At 52.8% G+C, this 23,770-nt stretch overlaps 9 protein-coding genes across 9 annotated transcripts; 6 read left to right on the top strand and 3 right to left on the bottom strand.

The window, feature by feature from the left end:
• The first annotated feature begins 42 nt into the window (after positions 1–42).
• P170DRAFT_507616 (aromatic alcohol reductase) lies at positions 43–1,329 on the top strand. Its single transcript, XM_024854500.1, has 3 exons — positions 43–231; positions 317–727; positions 786–1,329. Exons 1-3 carry the CDS (start codon positions 196–198, stop codon positions 1,263–1,265), a joined length of 927 nt encoding a protein of 308 aa, XP_024708182.1. The 5' UTR covers positions 43–195; the 3' UTR covers positions 1,266–1,329.
• A 1,401-nt stretch (positions 1,330–2,730) lies between these two features.
• On the top strand, positions 2,731–3,855 carry P170DRAFT_472769 (uncharacterized protein; the record flags this gene model as incomplete). Its single annotated transcript, XM_024852981.1, has 1 exon — positions 2,731–3,855. The coding sequence occupies one exon, from the start codon at positions 2,731–2,733 to the stop codon at positions 3,853–3,855; it is 1,125 nt and encodes a 374-aa protein (XP_024708181.1).
• A 1,277-nt stretch (positions 3,856–5,132) lies between these two features.
• On the top strand, positions 5,133–6,296 carry P170DRAFT_489768 (uncharacterized protein; the record flags this gene model as incomplete). Its single annotated transcript, XM_024853989.1, has 2 exons — positions 5,133–5,643; positions 5,758–6,296. The coding sequence occupies 2 exons, from the start codon at positions 5,133–5,135 to the stop codon at positions 6,294–6,296; spliced, it is 1,050 nt and encodes a 349-aa protein (XP_024708180.1).
• A 419-nt stretch (positions 6,297–6,715) lies between these two features.
• P170DRAFT_507615 (tubulin gamma complex associated family protein) lies at positions 6,716–10,171 on the bottom strand. Its single transcript, XM_024854499.1, has 2 exons — positions 8,690–10,171; positions 6,716–8,640 (listed from the first exon to the last, which is right to left on the bottom strand). Exons 1-2 carry the CDS (start codon positions 9,936–9,938, stop codon positions 6,809–6,811), a joined length of 3,081 nt encoding a protein of 1,026 aa, XP_024708179.1. The 5' UTR covers positions 9,939–10,171; the 3' UTR covers positions 6,716–6,808.
• Positions 10,172–10,957: 786 nt separating this feature from the next.
• Positions 10,958–13,583, bottom strand: atfA (bZIP transcription factor atfA). Its single transcript, XM_024842330.1, has 3 exons — positions 13,017–13,583; positions 11,469–12,630; positions 10,958–11,408 (listed from the first exon to the last, which is right to left on the bottom strand). Exons 1-3 carry the CDS (start codon positions 13,114–13,116, stop codon positions 11,093–11,095), a joined length of 1,578 nt encoding a protein of 525 aa, XP_024708178.1. The 5' UTR covers positions 13,117–13,583; the 3' UTR covers positions 10,958–11,092.
• Positions 13,584–15,452: 1,869 nt separating this feature from the next.
• Positions 15,453–17,614, top strand: P170DRAFT_115186 (uncharacterized protein). Its single transcript, XM_024842331.1, has one exon. It carries the CDS (start codon positions 15,821–15,823, stop codon positions 17,453–17,455), a length of 1,635 nt encoding a protein of 544 aa, XP_024708177.1. The 5' UTR covers positions 15,453–15,820; the 3' UTR covers positions 17,456–17,614.
• Positions 17,567–18,332, bottom strand: P170DRAFT_115239 (hydroxyisourate hydrolase). Its single transcript, XM_024842332.1, has 2 exons — positions 18,238–18,332; positions 17,567–18,176 (listed from the first exon to the last, which is right to left on the bottom strand). The coding sequence occupies exon 2, from the start codon at positions 18,096–18,098 to the stop codon at positions 17,679–17,681; it is 420 nt and encodes a 139-aa protein (XP_024708176.1). The 5' UTR covers positions 18,099–18,176; positions 18,238–18,332; the 3' UTR covers positions 17,567–17,678.
• Positions 18,333–18,708: 376 nt separating this feature from the next.
• P170DRAFT_434599 (ArsA family ATPase) lies at positions 18,709–20,472 on the top strand. Its single transcript, XM_024848751.1, has 4 exons — positions 18,709–18,894; positions 18,968–19,375; positions 19,455–20,044; positions 20,102–20,472. The coding sequence occupies exons 2-4, from the start codon at positions 18,986–18,988 to the stop codon at positions 20,142–20,144; spliced, it is 1,023 nt and encodes a 340-aa protein (XP_024708175.1). The 5' UTR covers positions 18,709–18,894; positions 18,968–18,985; the 3' UTR covers positions 20,145–20,472.
• Positions 20,473–22,357: 1,885 nt separating this feature from the next.
• Positions 22,358–23,547, top strand: P170DRAFT_434598 (uncharacterized protein). The gene is made up of 4 exons (XM_024848750.1): positions 22,358–22,497; positions 22,555–22,805; positions 22,886–22,927; positions 23,004–23,547. The coding sequence occupies exons 2-4, from the start codon at positions 22,689–22,691 to the stop codon at positions 23,187–23,189; spliced, it is 345 nt and encodes a 114-aa protein (XP_024708174.1). The 5' UTR covers positions 22,358–22,497; positions 22,555–22,688; the 3' UTR covers positions 23,190–23,547.
• Positions 23,548–23,770: the final 223 nt, after the last annotated feature.

The following is a 23,770-nucleotide window of genomic DNA, read 5'->3' as shown; positions in this document are numbered from 1 at the left end:
TCGCATTTCTAATTCTCTCCCCACTTTTATACTCCGTTTCTTCTCGAGGATGCCGAATTGCGCCAGTGGCATCCTCAACGTGCTTACCAATGCGATCGGGGAGTTTGGGTATATAAGTGCTCAGTTGGCACCCCCAATCCCTCTCAGAATACAGCCCCAGAGCTTTAGCAACACGACCGCGAGGATCTCGATAAAATGGCATCTGCATTGAAGAACGTTGTGCTCGTCGGTGTAAGCCAATTCCCCCATTACCAACACTGCCCGCAACACCTCTGCGCCCTCCCCCAAGAATAAATGAAGTCTAACGACCCTCTAGGCTGGGGGCAACCTGGGCTCGCATGTCCTCGCGGCATTCCTTGCTTCAGGCGCTTTCAACATTACCGTCCTGTCGAGGGAGTCTTCCACCAGCATCTTCCCGGACGGTCTCCGGATTGTCCGATCCGACTACAGCCACGGATCTCTCGTTGCAGCGTTCCACGACCAGGACGCTGTGATCAGCCTCGTGGGACGATCCGGCTACGCGGACCAGCAGAAGCTAGTCGATGCTGCGCTTGCGGCGGGCGTGAAACGATTCATTCCCAGCGAGTTCGGCAACAATTCCGCCGATGCACGGGTGCGGGCGTTGGCGCCGATTCTGGAGGGCAAGAAGGCGAAGATCGACTACCTGAGACAGAGGGAGCATCGAATGAGCTGGACCACAGTCATTACAGGGGCCTTCTTTGACTACGTGAGTCGAATGGATCCTATCGGGCGTTTGCTTCGGCGCTAACCAGCTCGCCTGCCAGGCTCTCCGAATCGGCTTCCTAGGCTTTGACCTCAAGGCCCACGACGCGACGATCTACGACAATGGCACCGTGCCTGCTTCCGTCAGCACCTTGCCTCAAATCGGCCGTGCACTGGTGGCCATTCTCGAGCACCCCGAAGCCACGGCAAACCAGTACGTCTACGTGGAGTCCTTCACGGTCACGCAGAATGAGGTCCTCGAGGCTTTGGAAAAGGCCTCCGGTGAGACATGGACGCTCAACAACGTGAATCTCAGGCCACTGATCGAGGAAAGCACCGAGAGGTTCAAGCAGGGTGACCTTGCGGGTGCACGCATCTTGAACCTGGCGGCTGGGGTGGCCAGGTTTCCGGATGGGCCATATGGCGATTGGAGCACGGTGCCAGGTGGATCATGGAATGGGCGATTGGGATTAGAGAAGGAGGATTTGGATGATGTCGCTCGGTCGCTCCTTGGGGAGGACGGCACGATTGGCAAGGCTTAACTAGATTTTTTACACGGTAGACTAGAAAAACTAGGCATAGCCTCAGGGCTAGGGCCGATTTCCTCTACCCAAGGAGACCTTGTGACCAGGTTCTATATCCAGGCCGATCAAATGTAATTGATGATAGTAGTTAACCTTAGATCCGTGTCTAAGCCAAGTAGGTATCTGGAAGTGCATATTACCTGGTTACTGGTGAAAATCGTGGCATAACCGGGCTAAGTATCAAGGGGTGTAAGATCTAAATGGTCATATTAATAAATAGTAAAGCCACATCTATTATTTACATATTGATCTGAGGTTAATTTAGCTGAATAGCGGTCCTCCTGTGGTTGAATTCGAGAGCTTTCACGTTAAGGGGTTTAGGTTATTTTGTATGGGTGGCTTGACTGCAAAGTCTGCAATTAAGAATTGGATGGCCGTAACCGCCCTTTTCTTCTCTCTCCCTCTTCCCTCCCTCGCTCTCTTTCTCTCTTTCTCTCTTTCTCTCTTTCTCTCTTTCTCTCTTTCTCTCTTTCTCTCTTTCTTTCTCTTGTTGCCGTCGTCAACTTAGACATTATACCATGACCCTCCCTAGTATGTAGGTCTGTAGATGGTTGGTGCGACACAGGCGTCACTAAGCTTCAACCTCCCCCGGGCTGAAGATAATGCAAACGTCAACATGATGTTGACTTTTTGGGTGCATAATGGACGATACCACAATCCAAATCGTGTGTCAGGATACCCCGGCAGCGTTGATGACGTGTGTTCGTTCGTCTGATTGCGGTCTTCCATGATGTATTCCTTGGACCCACGCTTTCGTTAACGAAGCAGGGTGGAGGCGTATCACGGAGCGTGTCTTTGGACCCAGTATCGAACATTATAGTGGTAGTCTTCTGCTTGACCAGAATGTATTCTCCCCTCGAGCTATACCAAGGATCAGGCGGAGTCTCCTCTTTCCCCGGTCTCGGTAAGAGGCTCCGAGAGCGTCATCGCAGGAAACGGACGGAGAGAGGTCCTTCATTACGGCTCGACTGCTGCATGCGGCTGCCAAATGCGATTCTAGAGCTAGAGCAGAGCGTCATTGATCGAGGACTGATTCTTCTCGTGGGTTGGGATGATATGACCACCACGCACTAGAGGTATATCCCCAGTGCTGAGCGTGCTCGTAGTAGTACAGTAGCCTTCAGGAGGACCCACAAGAGGGGTTGCATGAGCCGGAGAACAGGCAATGGTGACATTGAACTGGCTGCTGGGACTGCAAAGCCCAGTTGCGCGGTAGTTGGTGAGATGTGCTGGGGACTTAGGGTTGCTTAGTAAGGACCGCCCTCACGAAGCAATGCGACGTCCTTTGTATATAGTCATGATTCATATGCGTGGGCTATCTTTCCTTAAGAAGACTAGACATTCAGCTGCCAGCTCCGTCTTCACTTTCATAAATGAGATGGTCGTACCGAGGAGGTGAAGCAGCAGACAGACACACCCCACGATGTTCACCTGTGCGCGGTCTCTGTGTTCAGCCGCGGCTCTATTCCTGGCCATTTCCCTGCAATCATCCAATTCACCACCTATAACGCTGAACATGTGCACGCTCCCGGGGAAAGAGACTCTGATTCCCCATGTAACGGCGCTGGTGAAACAGTGGCACGAAACCATCCAACACTACTACTGCGACTGCTACAACTACTGGACGCCGGCACCGTTCACACACCAGCCCACTCTCCGCGAGCAGCTGCTCAGAGAATTCCCTGAAGATCCCGTGGGCGAATTCCCCGCGTGCATCTGGCAGACATCCACGTACACCACCGCTGGCCTCGTGCGCAACGCCAGCCTCCATTCTGCAGAGGCTTCTCCGAAGGCCGTGCCCTACCCGCCCTGTTCCCACGCCGTCTTGACCGACGACATGCAACGGGGCCTCATCCAGGAATTCTACGGCCATATTCCAGCCATCATGGAGTCTCTCGACGCCGTCCCATCCGCGGGCGCGAGGGCCACCTTCTTCCACTTCCTCGTGCTCCTGGCACGCGGCGGCATCCACGTCGACGTCGACGTCGGTGCCACCACCACCACCACCCCTCCCGGCACCGTGCAGGCCTGGGCCAGTCAGTTGCCCAAGGATTCGTCGGCCCTCGCAGGCTTGGGGCTTCTCGTTGCCGCGGTGGAAACAGACACCAGCCCGCCCATCCCACCGCAGGATGCGTCCTCCGGCACAGGAGCAGAAGTAGCAGCGCCGATCCTAACCCCGAATATGATCATGTCAAGACCAGGGCACCCGGTCCTTCGGGAGCTGGTAGCTACGGTTAGCGAGCGACTGCTCCAGGCGAAACACCGCGTCTTCCTCCGGCGCAGCAGCCTGGATAAGATCGTCGCGGACAGTACCGGACCCGGATTATGGACCGCTACCGTGAGCGAGTATCTCCGCGACCACCGTCTACGGGAAGTCGCGTCCGCTGCGGAGGGCAATACCACCCTTCCACCTGACTGGGATTTTCGAGAATCCACGCAGATCAGTGATACTTTAGTCATCTCTGTCAAAGAACTGGGCCCGGGGGTTGTTGAGCAGGTCCAGCCAAAGCGCGCAGAACCGGAGCGGCATACGGAGAAGTTGAACTGATTACACTAGTCTTTTGACCCTCGATTTGTCTATTGTGGCCCACTAGTCTCTAGCAAAGATGGGAAACAATAGGGTAAAAAAAAAGGTTTTTATCTGTATCTATGTAGTGAAAGGCGATCCACTGTCTGTTTTACTCTCATATTCCCCCCCTGGAGGCCCCTTAAACTTCCTTGATTCCAGGTTACACGGCCAAATGCCACTTCAAGGCAACGCCTACCCCTTGCTTCGCAGGATTCCAGGCAATGTGGCGGGCCGGGCCTGAACACAAATTTTCTGTTATGTGTTGTCTCAGAAAGAACGAGGAATGGGAGAATATAAAAATAACCATAAAAAAAAAAAAAAAAGCAACTCCTCTAACAAAACTCTTGGAAAGCGAAGGGCCTGGGAGGAGTACTCCTAACCCCCAAGAATGAAACGTAGAATTGCCCACAAGTTCAGATTTCTGAGTTGATCAAAGCCGGGCTGGAAAGGACTCTAGCCTACGTGAAGCAGCGAGCAAAATCCGGTGCCTACTACTGTATCAGCACCTCATCATTAAAGCAAAAGGTTCCTCCTGCCTGATCCGTGAAACTGCGACCTGTCCAATCCGGCTCTCTGCTTCTCGCAACACTACCTGTGGGTCAGCAGCTGAGATCATGCATTCTTATGGTTTCGGATTCCCAGAAGATATCGATATCGTTGCTTGCTATAGGCCCGATACCGCGCCCCCACTTCGGACGAGCACAGCTCAAAAGCGAGGAATCTTGGGCAGAGAGAGAGAGCAAGAAGGGGGTCTTTGTAGACCCGGTAATGCCATGTCCTACTTGGCGAGTCTGCTGCTATACAGCCTGCAGACTTTGAATCCACTGCATTAGACCTTTCACCCGCAGGATCGTTATATGCGTCTTACATAGGTGTCATCAGGATCTTGCCACCCATGCTTCGATCTGTCAAGTCCATTATCGTCCATACCCCCCCCCCCCCCCAAGTTCTACCTACCTCTTTCGTCTGTTAGATAGGAGTGAACATCTCCGTCACCGGTACCAGGTGGTAGCGGACTCCCCCAATAATGCGTCAAGACGCTGAAAGCGGAATGTTGGATTCAGTTGTAACGCAGCTGGCTGGTTCCTTATATACCCGAGTCAGGAGGATTTACCCTATTGTAACTTCCTCCAAGCAAAAGAAAACAAAGAGAACTTAGTCCCAGCAGTGACGGGCGAATTCTTCCCTTGGAGCAATACACACACACACACATACATACAGTCATACGCACACCCCCTCGTTGTGCAAAGCCCATCATGACGAGGACCGGTCCGTTCATCCTGTGGCTGCTGCTGTGGCAGATGTCGCTGGTGCAGTCCAGCGTCTACCGGAAGAATGTGGTGGTGTTCGAGATCGGGGGCAACACGGTCATCGCGGGCAACCGGATCGAATACGTGGAGCCCGACTGCGAGTCCGGCTTCGAGTGCACAACCAAGAAGACCTGCGCCCAAGCCAACACCGCGCCCACCCTCAGCGCCGACTCCAAGTACTTTTCCTGCTGCCGCCTCGGGCGGAGGCTCCTAGGGAGCCCCGAGACGGCGTTCGACTGCTGTGCGGCGGACCAGGAGCTCGTCGGCGCCGCCCACACCGGGTACCGCTGCTGTCGGCAGGGGCAGACCTACGACGGGCAGGCGTGCAAGGGCGTCTGTCCGGCCGGAAAGGAGTGGGTGGAGGAAGAAGACGGATGCGTCTGCGCCCAGGGCACCGAGGAAGCCGACAATGGCACCTGCAGGCCTCTGAAAGACGAAGGCCCCGGCCTCGTGTCTGGTATGTTTTGCGCTCCCCCTTCCCCCGTGGGTTTATGCAGCCCTGGGACAATATAGTATGGTATACACGATTCGTCGTCATGTGTCACTAAGCCTCTTTGTCACCCCGATCCAGGACACTGCTATAGCTTCACCTCCATGGGCGGCGGTCGTCTGAGTCTCCACGCCCAGGTCCCCGATCATCAAACCCACCACGTCAGCTCCGAGTCCCCCCTGGACCGGTTCCGCCTGTGTGTCGACGAGGATTGCATCCCCGGCCAATCCGTCCACCTGGGGGACAAGTTCTACATGGCCGCCGCCGCCGCCGCCGTCACTCCGGATGGCAGCCCGGCCCGACGACGGCAGTGGTGGAACAATGCCCAGAACGGCAGCCAGATCGGTCGCACAACCGACTTCACGGCGGCTGGCGCGTTCACGCTGCGCCAGTGGTCCTGTGGCGCGTATTGCCTGGGGGGGGTTCGGTGGGGGGTGGGACCGTTTTGCTCCGAGGCGGCGGAGTCGGCCCTCAGCTTCTACCCCGGCGATCCGCACATGTGTGTGGCTGTCGACCTGCGCGAGGTCCCGTGCAGTGGCCGGAGCGAGGACGACGATGATGATGCTGCTCCTGCGGGGAAGAAGAAATCCAAGTGCCGGTGTGGCCACGATGAGCTGTGACTTTGGTTCGTTTGGCGCCCTAATGTCTCCAAGCTCGGAATGTTCTCAGACGCGAGTACGTGATGCGAGGTTAATAGAGTGCGGAGGAAATGGCAGGAAATAACTATAACAAGATCCGCCTATTCGAAGATATGCGCAAAAGATGCCGGGTGTAGACTAGAATTATAAAGGAGACACAGCATAGCTTCCGAAAAGGGTAAACATATGCCCAGATAATCAGGCATAGCCGGAGGACAGAGTAGAAAGAGATAATACCATAGGTGCCAATATTAAGATAAAAATAACTATAGTAATTATCTCAGGCTGCTCAGAACATGCTCGGGTCTATTTAGTACGCAAAAAGTGACAAAACGGAAAGGGAAAGCTGTCAACCTGACTAGAAAATCCAGTATGTATGCCTATGCCCCCTGGACTCCATGAAAAAAAAAAAAAAAAAAAAAAAAAAACAACCTCAGCCTTCCCACAAAGGACTTTTGCAAGAGTAAAACAACCTAATCATGCAGAATCGGTGTCTATGTTCCACTTCCACTCGCGTTGCCGCCGCCTTCAACTTCCCGTCTCTCTCTCTCTTTCTCCTTCTCTCGCTCCCTCCTCGACTCCCGTTGCGCGCTGCCTTCGCCGTTGGCTCCAGATGCGGCTGCCTTGCGTCGTGCCCGCTCTCGATCTCGAGAGCTAACCCCCGTGGCGGTGCGCCTCCTGCGAGCCGGTTCGTAAACGTCGTTGAAGTTCATGACCACACCGAGGAACCGCATGTCCGACTCCGAATGGTGTGCAATGTCCCCGAGGAAAATGTTCAGTCGCGATCGGAACTCGGCGGAGAGTTCTCGCAGGCGAACCCGCAGGGAGGCAAGCATGTGGTCGTCAACGGAAAGGTCGTGGTTCAGGAGAGACGAGGGCGTGTCGGCCCCATCGCCACCGTTTCCGATCGTGGGCGTCTGAGCCACGGATGCCGATACCGAGGACATGGAGATTTTGGGTCCCTGCGTTTGTCGCGATGCCCCGGGAAGATCGCGCTCCGTGACACCCCAGCGGCCTTGCGCTGTCCGAGTCTCAATCCGGGCGCTAAGTTCCTGCCGTCGTGTAAACTCGGCGACCGAGAACGAGTACAGCCCATCGACGGCGTCTTTATAAGCAAGCATGATCTTCAAGATCTGATGGAGCTGCGTGAGGAACGTCTCCTCCTGATGCTTGTTCGCCTGCGAGGTGGAGCCGAGGAGACCCTTGCGCGTGATTGAATTGAGATATTCGGTATGCGCCTCAATAAGGTCATCCAATGTGCATTCGGGTCTGGAGACCGAGGCCTGCAGTTCGTTCCAGCTGGATTCGATGACCTCAAAAAGGATGTACCACTGCAGCTGGCAGACGAAGTGAATCATTTCGGCGATGACGCATCTTGCCCGTTTCCAGTCCGGCCCAACCTTGTCATCGACGCTTCCCAGGACGCCTCGAGCGCCAGTCATGCACCGTCGCCACGTACTGCCCAAGGCAAACTCAACCCGTTTCACTCGCCAGAGAAAGTTGAACATTTTGAGATACTGCGTAGAGGCCCACGGCGTGATGACGACATCCACCGGAGCATCTATCTTGTATTCGAGCGTGAAACAATCCCAGCCAATCTCGCCGTGACTGAGCTCTAACATGCGAGCATCCAGTCGGCGAAGAACATCCGGCGAGTCGTATTGAGCGTTCGACGCACGGATAGCGTGCTCCAGTTGAGCGGTCAAGGTGTGTCTGTACTGCGAATTGGCAGGCCGGTCGAGATTCGAGGCCAAGGACTCCATTAGCAAGGCAATGAAATCCCCCTGCCCGAGCAGCAAATACTTCTTCAGCGCCTTCAGGTGATCGAACAATTTGAACTTGTCATTCATGAGATAAATGAGTTGCGCCATAGTAGTCTTATAAGCTTCGTCGATTGACGTCTCAAGACTGGCCGTGTCCCCATATCGCAATTCTTTCGATGCTGCTTTGGAGTAGGCCTCCACCCAGCCAGAATCCCCACACCCATATCGTATGAAGTTTAGAGATTTACCAATAAGAAAGACTTTCTTCGCAAAGTCCTGTGTGATGATCGAGGGGACCATCTCATCGTCCAACTTGTATTTATCCTCCCACACACTTGTCGCAATGCGTCGCGGGTCCGTGGCGGGTCTAAATTCGGGCTCGACAACGAAAAATTCTTTAAAAGGATCGGAAAGCTCTCCGTCGTAGATCCACAAGCGAAGCATGTCGTAGAACGGCCTTGTGATATGAGCAAGAAGCTTCTCCGCGAAGGCGCAGACGAAAGGATCTCCATGAGAAGTCGAAAAGCCGTGGATCAAAGATATGAGTTGGCCGCCTTTTTTGTCTGGCTCGTCGTCAGTTTCAATTCTTCCGGGGTGAGAGGGAATGCTTACTCTGTGCCTCCTCGACAATGAGACTCATCAACCGCAGCGCCATTGTCGCATCTCTTGTCCATACAGCGCATCGCTTCAACGTAACACCACTTTTAGACGCGCTAATAGAATTGCTCGAGTCCTCCGAGGCAACCAATGCGCGTCGGATTTCTCCTTCCAGAGTTGCAATGAGGCCTAGATAAGAGCGAAGTTCATTTGAGAGAGCTGCTCGTAAGCTCTGATTAAGAAGACCACCACTGTCATCTTCGACAAAACCGGCCAGCTTCCGATACAGAAGACATGGCTCCGCGATGGTATTGAGGAGTGAGATCATAGGGATGGGAAGCGATGGTGGTAGTTTGATGACAGAAGATGAGGTGAACTCGAGACTCGACGAGGATAAGCCTTGCAGATTGAACGGAAGGTCACGTAACAAGCCATGCTCAGCGGGCCGGGTCAAATTTCTCTGCGTCTCTGCGGTTTGTGGGCGCTGAGTGGCCTGCTCCTCCGCACTAAAGGAACGTCCAGGGGTGTTATGAGGCTGCTCATGATGAACTATTTGCTCCGGGATTCTCTCCGGCTCCAGGTCCGCATCATTCTCAGGTCGTTCGATTCGTTCCGGTCGTCGCAGTGATGCCTTCCGTGCCGGTAATTGCGACGCAGAGGAGCTGATGGCAGGGCCCTCTTCGTCCCAGTTATCGGCCATGCGAGGGCCGGTGCCTCGCCTTGGCCGCTGACCTTTCCAGAGCATGCCCTGCAAATTTTCCGGCTCCATTGGGGGGCTCCGGCTCCTTTCTCCGTCATCCACGTACTCTTCATTGTCATCCGAGCCCGATAACCGATAAAGTAGATACAGGATAGCCCATTTCTGCGACAGCACCGGCTGCGTCAACAAACGCGAGTACATGTTCGAGAACCGCACCGCCTTATCGGGGCTGGCGTTCTCCCGCAACAGCTTCCGCTTGATGAGATCCGGCGCATTGTTTATGTTCTCCCCTCCGGCCAAACTTCCTCTGCGGTTTACTCCCAAGCCCGCCGCACCGGAGGGCGAAGCCGGGTCCTTGGGCGCGTTTGTGTATGCATCGATAATGCGCCACGCGCGCTCGTAGCTTTCGCGATTCCGCTGGGCTTCGATTGCGGCAAAGGTCTCGGTGTCGTCGGAGACGTCGTCGCCAATGGCCGACAGCGACAGCGGGGGGGTGAGGGATTCGACCAACTGGGAAATGGCCTCATCGACGCGACGTGGGCGCGAGGGATGGCGAGCGGACATCGTTCTTCTGCAGCTCCGATTCAGCCTTCACTATGTTCGAGTAGAATAACCTGCGAGCTCCGAGTCGTTGGGCAGGGAAATGTGACGGCAAAATGGTCCGAATGTGGAGCTTGTGTGGAGGGATAGCTAGGAGAGTGGGAAATCATCAAAGGCAGTCTGGGATTCACAGCGAACAGATAAACAATCGCATGGCGCCCAGCGGCCTTTGCAACCAGAAGATGCAGTCGATCGCATGGACTTGGTGTCAGTGGATGTTTTCGGTTTGCCTGGTTTGGACTGTTTGAAGCCCGCGTCGTGCCAAGACGTTCGACGTCACGAGTCCGGCGGAAGGTACGCGACTCTCCGGAGGACCTCAGGTACTATACTATTTACTACGATGTCGATTGGAATGGTGCCCTCTTGAAAGGTCGGAATTTGATTTGATTGAAAGCCCCTGCATGCTTCATTCCTAGACGCCTAGAGACATGTGGACTTGTGCGAACAAATAAAAGAAATTGTTGTCAAAAGCAAGAAGCCACCATTACGCCACCCCAATTGAAAGTACCAGAAACAAAAAGATAGAAAAAGAAAAAGACAAACCGTTCCACGAATATCACACAAACGAATTGAAGTTGTCGCAGCCAATAAAACCTGCCAAATTATAGGAAAGAAAAGAAAGAAGAAAACAAAAGAAGAGGGAGAAGAAAACAAAGATGGGGCAGGGGGAAAGGACAAGCGTACAATCCCCCAGAGATCCGAGCCTGAGAAGTGGCGAGATATTGCGAGGACTTCCAGCACCGGTATAAGACACAAGCAGAGAAAAGAAGAAGAATAAAAGACAAGGCAGAAAAGAAAAGCAGCCAATAAGCTTTTGCGCCGAATTTGCACCTTCCGGTGATATCTCATGTCACACCATCAGATTCAGCCCCTGCGTTTTTGAAAATCGTATACATCATTAACACAACACCTACCCATGCCAGGGCGCCCCATGAGAAAAGTCGAAGCTGAAAACGATCATAACGTGGCGACAAGAATCCAGCCCGGAAAGCTCGAGCCCGGAACAGAGACGGCTCTGCGCTGCGAGACAATCAACGACAACGGCTGCATAGCTTGTACCGACGAGAAAGAACCAGAGATCAGGGCAATATTAGGATCCCGGTCTTTTAGAACTGCCCTCATTGCCGTCGAACTCCCTGTGCGGGAATGGGTGCGCCTGGTTGCATGCCCATGTTGTTGGGGATGCCGTACGGGCTGGGATCATACTGACTCGCCGCGGGCATTCCATTCATCATCAACGGACCGAGTCCCTGCGCTTGCGAGACTGGACAATCCTTGTGAGCGAGCAGCAGGGTTTTCAGGTTGACGATTTCTTCGCGAAGCTGGGTCACTGTGGCAGTGAGAGCATCATTCTCGGAAGTGAACAGTTCGACCTTGGCCTGAAGGTTGGCTAACCACTGCTTCTTGCGCTGTCGACATTTGAGCGCCGCAACCCTAGTGATACCCATGTGAGCGCAAGATACGGCAGCGTCGGTTGAAGGGTACAGCACTTACCGATTTCTTTCCAAGAAGTTCTTTCGCTTCTCTTCGTCAGTCATCTTCTTCGAATCTCCCTGGCCTTTCTTTCGCTGCTCATCGTCGTCGTCGTCAGAGTCTCCGATATCAGAAGGAGGCTCAGGGCTACCGGAGCCCTGGCTGATTTTAGCCTTCTTGTTGGCGCCCTTAGCGGGAGTATCGTCGGCCTTGCGTCGATTGTTGACAGCACCGGCCGTTTTCGTGGCACCGTTCTTCTTAGATTTCCCTTTCGCAGCGGGTTTGCCCTGTTCACCCTGCAGATCCGATGCGTCCCCGCTCGGCTCCCTGCCGGCGTTCGGGGCACCATTGGCAATGTGAGAGCCTCGCTTGTCAGCGTTGGGATCCCGTGCCTGGTCATTGGCTTGAGCATTCTGCGAATGGTTTGGGATGGGGAACTGGTTGGAATTGGCCTGTCCGCCTTTGGCCAACATGAACAGACCATTGGCCGCGTCCGCAGCATCGTGATGACCGAAAGGATCGGACTGGTTTCCTTTAATATCCATGGCTGCAGTTTGCGATGCTTGTTCAGGCTCAGAAGTTGGGTTGGACGTAGGACCATTCGCGCCGTTTTTCTTGGCGGCGAGGGCGGTCCGATGGAATTCGATCGTGGAAGGAGTTGCGCCTCCACTTTGAAGTTGCTGCAGAAGCGCCTGTGAGTTGGGACTGGGTGCCGGGAACATAGACCCGCCACCACCAGGGGTCAGGCCGGTACGAAGCGAAGATTCGTTGGGAGTAGGAAAGCCTCTGCCAATGCTATCGAAATAGTCACTCGAGCCGGTCGGCCCAGCGAGCATGGCAGGACTCAAGGGTCCGGAGCGCAATGAGTTAGACCAGTTGTAGCCACCGCCGGCGGAGCTGGCGCCAGGCAGGGCAGGGGAAGTGAGCGCAGCGACCGGGGGAAGGATCGACTTCCCGGGGGTCTCGCCAGTACCACCGTTGCTGCCGTTGCCGCCAAAGGACTGCTCGAAGGGGTTGGGTTCCAACGAGAACGGGTTGTGGATGGAGTTGAAGTAGTCAGGGGTGTCGGACGAGGTCGTTATAGCAGGTCGAGGAGGTGGTGCCAATGAGGTTTGCGACTCATCGGGCTTTTGCTCCTTGGTATCAGACGAAGAGGGCTTGGAGTCTGCAGAGCGACCAGAGTCTGAGTCAGCGAACCAAGTCCAAGAGCAACGATGAGGTTCAAGATGCGACAACGAGGACAGTATGGGAGTGCGTATAGGCGATGACGCCGTTGCGGTGTTCGGCCAGCGCGGTCAGGGATCAGACAGCAGAGCCCCATCGATGACGCCAATTGTGAGGTCATCCCGACGGCAGAACAGACAACATAAACATCTGGGCAGCAGTGGCGCGTGCGACCAACCCAGAAACAACATCAACGCCGTTAAAATAACCAGAGGGCAGAGGACAATCATGACGAACGCAGACACGAAAAAAGAAAGGTTAAAAGTATAAAGGAACAAGTCTTCCGAGTACTTCGAGGCGAAAACACATTTCCGAACGGCAGCAGCACCAGGGGATTCTACTAACCTTCGGCCTCCAACGCGTTCTTTTTTGAATCCATTGGGGATGATTTACGATGAGGATTTGTTAAGTTGCTTGGAACTGAGGAAGCAACCGCGGCCGACATAATAATGAACTGGGGGAGGGCGATATATTAGACGAGCGAGACGACGCCGCAGGTGACCAGCCAGAGGAGCGCGGTAGACAGAGGGAAGGGAAAAAAAAAAAAAAAGAAAAAAAAAAATCGGCAGCGAGCGAGAGGATAAGTGGCAAAGGCGAGCAAAAGGAACAGAGGCTGGCGAACAAAATTAAGGAATACAAAAAAGATCGAGCGTGAAGCCCGAAGTACAACGATCGAGACGAGACTTGTCGAAATGGGCCTGTAGCTCACGCACTGCACGGTATCGAGAGAGTAACTGCGAAGGGAAGGGAGATGAGAAGTTGTGACGTAGTCGGGTTTAACAAGGAGATTTTAGGGGGGAAAGAGGGGAGGCGGTCGAGTGTCGTGAGCTAAGCGTTCGACTGTCACGCCAAAACTATGCAACCCTGGGTGTGTACAAATTCCCACGGCTCCCCGACTGCAACCTTTGGCTCTCTGGCTTTGGTTGGGTTTTCCTATTCTTCCGTACGATGTATTTTTTTCTTTTCTTTTCTTGTCGAAAAATATGAAATAATGAATATACCATGAATTGCGTCTGTCGACTTGAACTTATATCTGACTTTATCGTCGCTATGTTTTATTTTATTTAATTCTCGATTTTTTATTTTATTTTTTTTTCCCTCTGTGTGTGCCGTCCGGATTTCTAATCGACCCCAGGAACTCGAGATTCAATGGATGGGAACGAAAGGGGGACAGGACCAACTATAGGAGGAAATCCAGTCGTAACAAAGGGGGGGGGAAATCAAGGATGGAACGAATTATGCAGGCCGACGCTGGCCCTTACTTGCAAAAGTAGCCAGAAGGTTTGGGGACGGTGGGTTCCTGGTATTACTTTTCGGCCAATGCCAATGACGCATGCGATCGTTAGATTGGAAGATGGAGGGTGGAACTCCTCCGTCCGGCAGGCCACTCGCCGGGAAAAAAAATAGAAATTAAAAAAAAAAAAAAAAAAAAAATCTGCTGCACACCAAAATCGACAACAGGCCATCCAGCGAACTAGAGTATCTATGACTAACGTCCCAGACAAGATCCTATCCAAAGAGAGGTAGGAATGCTCCAGAGAGAGAAATTCAATTCCCAAACACAATTCCCAGCAGTGTCTCTGTCCGAGAAAGGCCAGGCTTCTTCCCAATCGGGAGTGAGCGACGGAAGAAAATGGGATCTGTCTGGATGGATGAGATCACGGTGACGACGACAGGAATTTTTCCTGGGCTGTCGGACCAGCCGGGTGGCCACTCGCGACAGGTTGCCGGCTCCACCGCGGCCAGCCACTCACGGGCATGGGTCCGGCCCCCCGCCCTGTACAGACCGCGTTGGATCTGCCGTCGAAGGCTGGGCTAGAAGCTGCCGACACGAATCAGGTTCGGAGGGCGGTCAAAATTTTGGATTACCGTCTTCCGTACTTACCGTCTATTCGACCGATTCTCGAATTCGACTCGAAAATCGAGGAGATCAGCCAGATCCGGAGATTTCCATTCGATGGCTGGTTGACTGTTGGGAACCGGTTCTCAGGGGGCGGTGACCGATACATTCGCCCGCACGCTGATTGGATGCGGACGTGATGACGCAATAGTCCCGGGACGTTCGTCCCGTGGTCCAGCATCACGTGACTATGTTCGCGGCCTCCCGTTGGCGGAGCGAGCAGGGATGTTGGCGTTGTCGGATTGCCACCTCGAATCACCCGAGGCCATCTGTACTTCCTCCGGTCTCCGCATGCTGATAATCTACGGGGCAGTCGGAGATAGATGGCCACACGCGTCCGGGCTCTTCTTGTCTGTTGGTCGAGGATACGCCATCTTCCATGTCAACTGCATCAATTCTGCCATCTGGCGTTCTAGAATTCTCCCTCGATGGAATCAAGATCATACGGAGCACCCCGATTGCCAGGTCTCGTAGGTGTGTATGCCATTGGTCAGGTCAGCCTAGATAGGAGTACTCCCGTGTATCTACTCCGTAGTGTGTACACCGCAATCTTTGAGCAGATCGTAAGCAACGGTGAAAAGGCGACTCCTCCGTATCTATCCCGGCATGCACTGGGATGTCCCGAATGCGGATATAAAGGTGCAGGCTGACGTGAGGACTGGACAGCTGGCCTCTTAATCCCAACGTCAGTACGCTGTGGTATGGAAAGGGCCATGGCCTCTCCGTACTAAGGCTGTTGAATCTCATTGTGATAGCCTCTGTCATATTTAGGGTTGGGTGACATCTCGTCGCCATGTTGTGCTAGTCGTCGGCGCTAGACAGGCTGGAACCTATAAATAGTGGGTGGGCTGAACTACCAAGTCGGAAACCTTAAATACTCTGTTCCTCAAAGACCCTGAATAATGTAAAATGATCCCACGGTGCATGATGCAGTCCACCGAAAACTATATATGTTCCTGGCATCCCTGCCCACCGCCCGTAGTCTATTCTAGCTTGAACCCCCTCACCACGCTTGCTCGCAGGTCTGCCGTGCCAAAAAAAAAGCCACCACAGGCACGAGAGCTGTCCTAACACAGCGATGCACTCCGTAGAGTCATGTGGCTTGCACCATGCGCAAGGCTTACCTTGTGCTACCGTCGTTGCTTACGTTGGTGCCTAACTAACCTGCCTACTAATACTCGACAGGATCATAGATGAGCCGCATCTTCTTCACACATCCCCATGGAATTGGCAATCGCAGCGGTCGCAAATGGCGTATAACATGGACTCGTCGTTTGGGAAATTCTTCTACCTCTCCTCGTTCGCGGTGGGGTCGTTCATCGTGAAGAGTCTCTTTGATCAATATGGCACTCTTCCTTTGCATCTATTTTATTCCAGCATTGAGGTCCACTCGTACGACGAGGCGTACAATTACCTCATGTACTGGCTGACGAAGCAGCGTTTCAATGAGAATAAACGCCACCTGATCGCCAGCACATCCCTGACAAGCGGCCAGCCAGATTGGTTCCATGAAAAAGAAAACGAGGATGGGAGTGCCGATGACTTCGACCAGGAGGACACCATCGACGACGCGAAATGGAGGGCTTCATTTGCCAATACCCGCCCGCTGCTGTGGATGCCTTCGACCGGCACGCATTGGTTCAAGTTCATGGGTCGGCACCTGGCGTTGACCAGAGAGGTGGAAGAACACAACAACATGATGTACACGCGCACCGAGAAATTACGGATTTCGTGCCTGGGATGGGACTCCTCGACTTTAAAACAGCTGATGCTGGAGGCTCGAGTGGAGTTTTCGCAAAAGGAACAGGGCAAAACCGTCATCTACCGAGGCTCTAAGAGGGCATTCGACAATGAATTCACCTGGACGCGATCGATCTCACGCCCGGCTCGACCGCTCTCAACTGTCTTGCTGGAGGAGGACGAAAAGCACGCGTTTCTCCAGGACGTGCAGCAGTACCTGCATCCCGCGACGATGAGATGGTACAGCGATCGAGGGATTCCTTACCGGCGAGGCTATCTGTTCTATGGCCCACCCGGCACCGGCAAATCCAGTCTGGCTTTTGCGGCGGCTGGTTTTCTCGGATTGAACGTGTATATACTGAACTTGAACTCTCAACAGCTCACCGAGGACGCGCTCGCCCAGCTGTTCCAGGACCTACCGCGACGATGCCTGGTGCTTCTCGAAGACATCGACTCCAACGAAGTCACCAACCGCCGCACCGCGGAGGCCCAAAAGAAGCGAAAGGGAAAGAGCAGCCTGTCGCTATCCGCTTTGCTGAACATCATCGATGGCGTGGCCGCCCAAGAAGGCCGCGCACTGATCATGACCACGAATCACCATGAGCACCTCGACCCGGCCCTTATCCGACCCGGTCGTGTAGACTATCAGCTTGAGTTCAAGCTTGCCAGTCGTTATCTGGCGAGGCAAATGTTCCAGAACATCTTCCACGAGCCCCAGACGAACATTGATACGAACTACGATAGTCACCCGACTGAGGTCGCCCCCGTAAGCGAACTCAAGAAAATGTCTGATCATTCTTCGTGTGTCTGGGATTCTTCAAGCTCCTTGGCATCAGACATCGAGGAGCTAGCCACGGCTTTTAGTGAGAAATTGCCGGAGTACACGTTCTCTCCGGCAGAGATCCAAGGCTTTCTGCTTCGTCACAAGAGTTCCCCGGAGAGCGCCGTTGCCAGTGTAGAGGCATGGGTAGATAAAACACTAGATGAGAAGGAGCAACGAGGCCTTGAAGAAGTGCAAGATTCAGAAGAGAAGGATGACAAGTCAGATGAAGACCGAGAGGAATCTGCCAACAACGAGAGTGATTCTGACCAGGAGTCAGCTGAGGATGACGGAACTGATCAGATTAACATGCGGGTCCAATAAAAATTGCTCTACTCTTCGACGTCTTTCTGTATGTTTGTGTTCAAGATACTAGACATGAAACTATCTATTTATCCTCGTTGTTTCTTTCAGTCTGCATGTAAAGCTCACGCCAGTTGGCCCCCTTTATATATTAGCTAGACTGGAACAGTGGCGATTTTGATGACATTCGACGCAGAAATGCAGCGAGAGATACAGTCCCTCCGATCATCCGGATTGATAACCATTACGATCCCCGATAAGTGGAATAGTTCCAGGGTCCCAAGAGCACCGGAACGTGATAATGCCGCCAGCCTTCCTCCCCCTCGCGACCTCTGCCTTTAACGGTGAATTTCACCTCCACCTCGGGCCAGAAGCTCTCCACCCCCTGTGCCTCGTACCACGGCCCGACCTCAAACCGGACGGACCAGTTCGTCTTGCTGTCCGCCGCTGGCAGGGCGGAAAGAACGGCGGGAACTGTCGTCGAGGTAGCGGCTTCAGGCGTCCAGTTCTTGACCCGTCCATCTGCGTCGGTGGTGGCGCAGAAACTGACAGGACTCTGGCCGGTGGACGGACCGGATAGCAGAGTCAAGGTCACCGGGAGATTTGCCGCGGGCGTTCCCGTCAGCGTGTTCAGGACATGGCAAGTAATCGGGTCGCGAGACATTGGTGAAGGGGTTTGTGTTCGGGTGGAAGATACGTTCGTTGATGTAGAAGATGAGCTAGAGGTTGGAAGAATTTGGTTCTGGTAGAGATTGAGTCGGTCTGTGATTCTTCCCAATTGGTCACTGGACGGGGATCTTGACCCGAGGTCCATTAAGGAGCAGGACGGAGAAGGGAAAGGGATGATGAAGGGAGAATTCAAGAAAGGAATGGAACAAGGATGGAGGATTAAGTTAAGCCTTTGAGGGAATTGAAGTCTGGTCTGTAGGTCTGTGGGCCCTTTTTCTACCTCCGCTCCTGATGCATCGGAGGAGCCCGACGAGCTGCCTCAAAACACTCCGGAGTATACCTGTAGTGGGGCAAACAGTTCTGATAACTAATGTGTGCCTTACGTTGCTGGACCTAGGACTGCATGTGTCCCGGGGATGTGTCAGAGATTAGCTTGAGGCGATCAGAGCCTCATCCGATGGACCTTGCTATTGGAATGAAGATGAATGGAAAAGTAATCAAAGATGGAGGAGGGAGGAAAGAGGAAGCACAATTCGGAATGAATGACATCGCATGGTCGCCTCAGGCAGTCAGCCCCGCACGTGCCTCGTCCCACACAAGTGACCGGCGTTGGGGAGTTCCTGCTTGGCCTGACTTTCGCATAGTCTACCTCTAATCATCCAACCGCATCTTGTTTGCCCGTCGGTCGCTCCCTTTGAAGCGCCTACAATCCTCCAGAGGCTTCTGAAAAGTTTTGGGGGTTGCGGAGACTCACTACGTGGTAAACTCAACGTCTACCGTCTGTCGAAGCGGTAAGCGACTCACTCCGCAAATCACTTGGTTGCAATGAAGCTCGGGAACTGACTCTGGTTGCAACCGCATTAGTCGATCAAACCTCTGAAAATGTCGTCTACCGCCGTCGTGCAGGGCGACGATCTCATGGAGCCGTCGCTCCAGTCGATTGTCAGCCAAGATACCCTCCGCTGGATCTTTGTCGGTGGTAAAGGAGGTGTGGGCAAGACGACAACATCGTGTTCTCTCGCCATTCAACTCGCCAAGGCGCGCAAGTCGGTTCTGCTTATTTCTACCGATCCTGCGCACAACCTGAGCGATGCGTTCGGCCAGAAGTTTGGAAAAGAAGCCCGCCTGGTGGATGGATATACAAACCTCAGTGCTATGGAGATTGATCCCAATGGCAGCATTCAGGATCTGCTGGCCAACGGCGAAGGACAAGGCGATGATCCTCTCGCTGGATTGGGCGTTGGAAACATGATGCAGGATCTGGCGTTCAGTGTACATGCCCCCCTACCCTGACCGGCGACGGGAAGCCAGCCACTGCTAAGGTTCGGTTAACTTGGCTAACAGCTGTCAGATTCCTGGTGTCGATGAGGCTATGTCCTTTGCGGAGGTCTTGAAGCAAGTCAAGTCCTTGTCGTATGAGGTTATTGTCTTTGATACTGCTCCGACCGGTCACACGCTTCGCTTCCTCCAATTCCCCACGGTGCTCGAGAAAGCTCTAGCAAAGCTCTCTCAGCTGTCTTCGCAGTTTGGACCGATGTTGAACTCTATCCTTGGATCCCGCGGTGGCCTCCCGGGTGGTCAGAACATCGACGAGCTCTTGCAGAAGATGGAATCTCTGCGGGAGACGATTAGCGAAGTCAACACGCAGTTCAAGAACCCCGACCTCACTACTTTCGTGTGTGTCTGTATTGCCGAATTCCTGTCCCTCTACGAGACCGAACGTATGATCCAGGAATTGACGAGCTACAACATCGATACGCACTCCATCGTGGTTAACCAGCTCCTGTTCCCGAAGCAAGGAAGTGATTGCGACCAGTGCAATGCCCGGAGGAAGATGCAGAAGAAATACCTCGAGCAGATCGAGGAGCTTTACGAGGATTTCAACGTGGTCAGAATGCCATTGCTTGTGGAGGAAGTTCGAGGAAAGGAGAAATTGGAGAAGTCAGTCATCCATCCAAACCCAGCTAAATGACCTTGGTTGCTAACTATCTGCCACAGATTCAGCGGCATGCTTGTACAACCGTATGTTCCCCCCGAGTAAGGCGATGGTGGCTCTATGGGATATTCTTTTCGTTGTAGGATGGTCGGTGAATGTTATTGGGATGAGTTATGAAAACGAAATAGACAATAATACACGGAGCATTATTGAGCCCTCCATTTGATTATGTCGATCCTGGGGAGCTTTGGTTATCTTCTGTTCCCTTTTTTGGATGGCCTCGGGATTCGGGCACCCAATTTACCTTTCCCTCCTTTCGTCCCGTCCTTCGCCCTGCTTCCACCTTCTTCATCCTTTCCTTGTCTGATGCAATCCTCGTTATCTTCGATTTCAACCCCCCGCGCCTCACTCTCGCCTCCTCGAGGCTTTTGACACTCGTATGAATGAAGTTGATCAGCTGAAACTTTCTCCAAGGCTATTTCCCACCCCCTGGTAGGTATCTCTCGGAGAATCTGTCCGTCTATCACTCTATCTTGACCTTTCTTTCCGTCGATCATATCATTATGTTGCGATTCTAACCTCTCACATGCATGAGGTTCTCCACACGCGGCGATCCTGCTCAGCTGCAACGACAAATTTTTCTCACGGTGGCATCATCTTCGGTAGCTCTCTGTTTGCTTCCTGACCCGGCCAACCTCACTCACTGGAGATGCCTATGGTCCAGTAGCCACTATGGCCGATCAGTCAAGCTTCGAGGCTGACATATCCGCCGTGATGCGAGTCAGGAGAAGTTTGCTTCTCTAGGCTTCTTCCCAGGCGCCCTTTCCCCTATTATACTTTCGCTCGAGAGGCACAACATTCCACTTGTTACCTGTGGTTTTTACCAACAGGGAAGAAACTACTTGCAGCCCGTATAGATGATACCTTCTGACTCATTTAATTTGATGCGCAAATTTTCCCACGAGCGCTCGAGGCTGCTGGACAGCCGTCTTACATTGGACGCTCTCCAAGGCAAAACCGCCGACGATCGGCCATTCCATTGCATTCTACGCAGGCATGCAGATCTATCATAACGGCTAAATCGGTCTAGACCCGTCGTACGCCAGCGGATTGTCTGCTATTTCACTAACATGCAATTGTCCACAAAAATGCCCCTCGACACCTTGCTCTCCAGATGGAGAGTATGCAGCGCCGGTGGCAAGTCTTACTCTACACAGCGGACACCACAAACTCGAGCATAGAGGATGGAGAGTTTCCCTAAACGCACCTGTGGTCAGCCCTGGCTACGGGACTTGAGGCAGATGTCGTAAGTTCTTGCAGCCAGCAGTCCATTCCGAAGCAAGAAAAGCTTTTCTGGTCTGGTTTGGAAGTAAGCGTCACCTTCCATTGGCCGCGCAATTTAAAAAAAGACCAAGGGGACTTGTACCCCGCCAACAAGACACAAAGTGCAGGCGTCTGGACTTCAAAGACAACTGTGTCGTAGCTAACGCATCGTTGGATAAGTCCGGTAGACTTTCATCGTGCGTGTCTATCTAAGAATAGACATTCAAATTCGAGGGTTTTTGTGGATGCCCAGGACGTGTGGACGATTTAATTATCCCCCGAGAGGGAGCGAAAGTCAATAAAAACCGCAGCATTCGAGACGGGAAGAACAAAAACGAAAAGAAAAAGAAACTCGTTGCCACGCTGACAGGATTCTGATCGAATATACTTAGCGTTTTTCCGTCCACAATCAATGCCGGAGGGGGCCAAAAAGGAAATGAAATGAAAAAGAAAAAAAGAAAAAAGAAAAACACCCTGTCTCGCTATCGTTCCGGCTTCGTGCAGACTTATGTCGTCTTACTCCTGGGGTCCTTCGGGATCTTGAAATGCAAGAAATATTGACCCATGAGGGAATGCATCTAGTCTAGGGGATTGAAAACATGCAGGATATTACGAAGAGAGGTCCCTTGGACGTTCAGCCCATGGAGCCACGCCATCATCAGACCAATCCTCGCGGGCTGCATGTTCACCGCAGAATTGGCCAAGACTGGGAGGAGGACAGGAACAATAACCCCGGGCGCATCAGAGTCGGACGTATTGGCATTTCCTTTCGGCAGCGTCGATTTGTGGAAGCTGCTAGTCTCTGTCGAGGTCAAGCCTCACTTTTCCCCGTGCGAAAGGGTTGGATGAAAGAGTGAGGCGGTTCGCCGGGATCCGACATAAACAACAGCAAGAATGGTCTTCCAGCCGGTTCCTTCTCCTCCTAAACGGGACCTGCCATGACATATTTGGCTCTCTAGGGCGCGTTCGAGTCAGAAAATAACTTTTTTCTGGCTTGTTTTATGGGATTTGCTCGTCCTCAAGGGTCGGCCGTCTCCAGCTAATTAGTGGACCAGCATACGGGCTTCCAAGGCCATCCCCGATCTTCATAACGGCATATCCACATAAAACAACAACCTTATTGTGGTATTTCTAGGTTCGTTAGTGGTCTCCTTGCATGAGCAGTGCCGGGATGGATATTTATATTTCATAGTCTCTCGTAGATGAGCGTTTACAGCTAGGGCTATCGTTGTGGCACTCCTCTTCCTATCACGTCTCAACACATCTATATAGACATTACACCTGTTAGGCCAGTCAATCAACCAAAGCCTTTGCTCGTCAATGAAAATGTCCCAGGTTCAGCAATATTGGCTGCCAGGATACGGTCTCTCTCGACACATCGTCCTTGGGCACATTCAATATTTCCTAGGCCCATCCGCCTCGGTCAGACCTTATACATACCAGGTACATACAATCCACCAAGTTGGCTCCGACGTAGGGCATGGAAAACGGATCCCTAACAGTCAATTTTCACATCTCTCAAGGGACGCGAAGGCTATCTCATTGTGGGCGTACCTCTTACTCGGGTCTCTGCCCCTTCATCTGGCATGGCCAGACACCTTTGGATCTCATTATGAAACATTCTCGCTGACCATGGAACAGGAACAAATCGATGACCTCGCAGTGATGTCCCGAGAATACGAACGACAGGAGTCTCTTCGCATGACCGGTGACTCCATCATTGATCGCTCCGCCAGGCAGTCGGAGCCATATATCAATGAGATCGTGCCGGTTCGAAATCCCGGCCGACGATGCGCAATTGAGCCGGAACCTCGCCGAGGGCGATGATACCGACCACTTGCCTCTGTCAATTGGCTGTTTTGTTCCTTTTGATCTTTCATTTCTTTTCCATCGACGATATCCCTATGTTACGTTGAGCGTTTGTGTACATGCGATTCCCCCTCGAGGAAGCTGACAGGGACTGGCTCTCGCATTGGTTGTTTTCGTTTCTCAGTTGATCCGTCCCAATACTTCTTGATTCGTTCTTAAATTGGCCTGTTTCAACAGCAGGAATTCCCGAATAGGGAGGGAAATCCACAAAAAAGAAAGAGTAGAATCTAATCCATCTCTCTTTTGTGGTCCATGTTTCTGTCATATCGCAACATATTACCATCGGTATTGTTTTTAGAAACAAAGAAAAGAAAGCACAGGCGTCTAGGGAATTCCAAGATCGGATCATATAACTTTTAGACCGACATATGGTGACATGATTCTCGGTGGTTAAACCATGAGGAAAGAGCAACAAACCAAGATTTCTTTTTTAGAAAAAAAAAGAAAAAAGACACCCGAATGTTATTATTCGGATCATAAATAAGCCTCTGATGTTCTATAAATGACACATGAATTATCTTGAGACGAACGAGCAAAAA

This window comes from Aspergillus steynii (genome assembly GCF_002849105.1).
Source record: "Aspergillus steynii IBT 23096 chromosome Unknown P170scaffold_2, whole genome shotgun sequence".
In the NCBI taxonomy this organism is placed as follows: Eukaryota; Fungi; Ascomycota; class Eurotiomycetes; order Eurotiales; family Aspergillaceae; genus Aspergillus; species Aspergillus steynii.
The sequence above is the reverse complement of the archived record's forward strand: the minus strand, read 5'-3'. Positions and strand labels throughout refer to the sequence as shown.

Coding starts and splice junctions, on each gene's coding strand:
- P170DRAFT_507616 (XM_024854500.1), top strand. CDS start 196: ATGGCATCTGCATTGAAGAACGTTGTGCTCGTCGGT. Junction 232..316: donor AGAACGTTGTGCTCGTCGGT/GTAAGCCAATTC, acceptor ACGACCCTCTAG/GCTGGGGGCAACCTGGGCTC. Junction 728..785: donor CAGGGGCCTTCTTTGACTAC/GTGAGTCGAATG, acceptor CTCGCCTGCCAG/GCTCTCCGAATCGGCTTCCT.
- P170DRAFT_507615 (XM_024854499.1), bottom strand. CDS start 9,938: ATGTCCGCTCGCCATCCCTCGCGCCCACGTCGCGTCGATGAGGCCATT. Junction 8,641..8,689: donor CATTGTCGAGGAGGCACAGA/GTAAGCATTCCC, acceptor ACGACGAGCCAG/ACAAAAAAGGCGGCCAACTC.
- P170DRAFT_115186 (XM_024842331.1), top strand. CDS start 15,821: ATGGCGTATAACATGGACTCGTCGTTTGGGAAATTCTTCTACCTCTCC.
- atfA (XM_024842330.1), bottom strand. CDS start 13,116: ATGTCGGCCGCGGTTGCTTCCTCAGTTCCAAGCAACTTAACAAATCCT. Junction 12,631..13,016: donor GAACGCGTTGGAGGCCGAAG/GTTAGTAGAATC, acceptor TCGCTGACTCAG/ACTCTGGTCGCTCTGCAGAC. Junction 11,409..11,468: donor AACTTCTTGGAAAGAAATCG/GTAAGTGCTGTA, acceptor GGGTATCACTAG/GGTTGCGGCGCTCAAATGTC.
- P170DRAFT_434599 (XM_024848751.1), top strand. CDS start 18,986: ATGTCGTCTACCGCCGTCGTGCAGGGCGACGATCTCATGGAGCCGTCG. Junction 19,376..19,454: donor TGCAGGATCTGGCGTTCAGT/GTACATGCCCCC, acceptor AACAGCTGTCAG/ATTCCTGGTGTCGATGAGGC. Junction 20,045..20,101: donor GGAAAGGAGAAATTGGAGAA/GTCAGTCATCCA, acceptor TATCTGCCACAG/ATTCAGCGGCATGCTTGTAC.
- P170DRAFT_434598 (XM_024848750.1), top strand. CDS start 22,689: ATGTCCCAGGTTCAGCAATATTGGCTGCCAGGATACGGTCTCTCTCGA. Junction 22,806..22,885: donor TCAGACCTTATACATACCAG/GTACATACAATC, acceptor ACATCTCTCAAG/GGACGCGAAGGCTATCTCAT. Junction 22,928..23,003: donor TGGGCGTACCTCTTACTCGG/GTCTCTGCCCCT, acceptor ACCATGGAACAG/GAACAAATCGATGACCTCGC.
- P170DRAFT_115239 (XM_024842332.1), bottom strand. CDS start 18,098: ATGTCTCGCGACCCGATTACTTGCCATGTCCTGAACACGCTGACGGGA.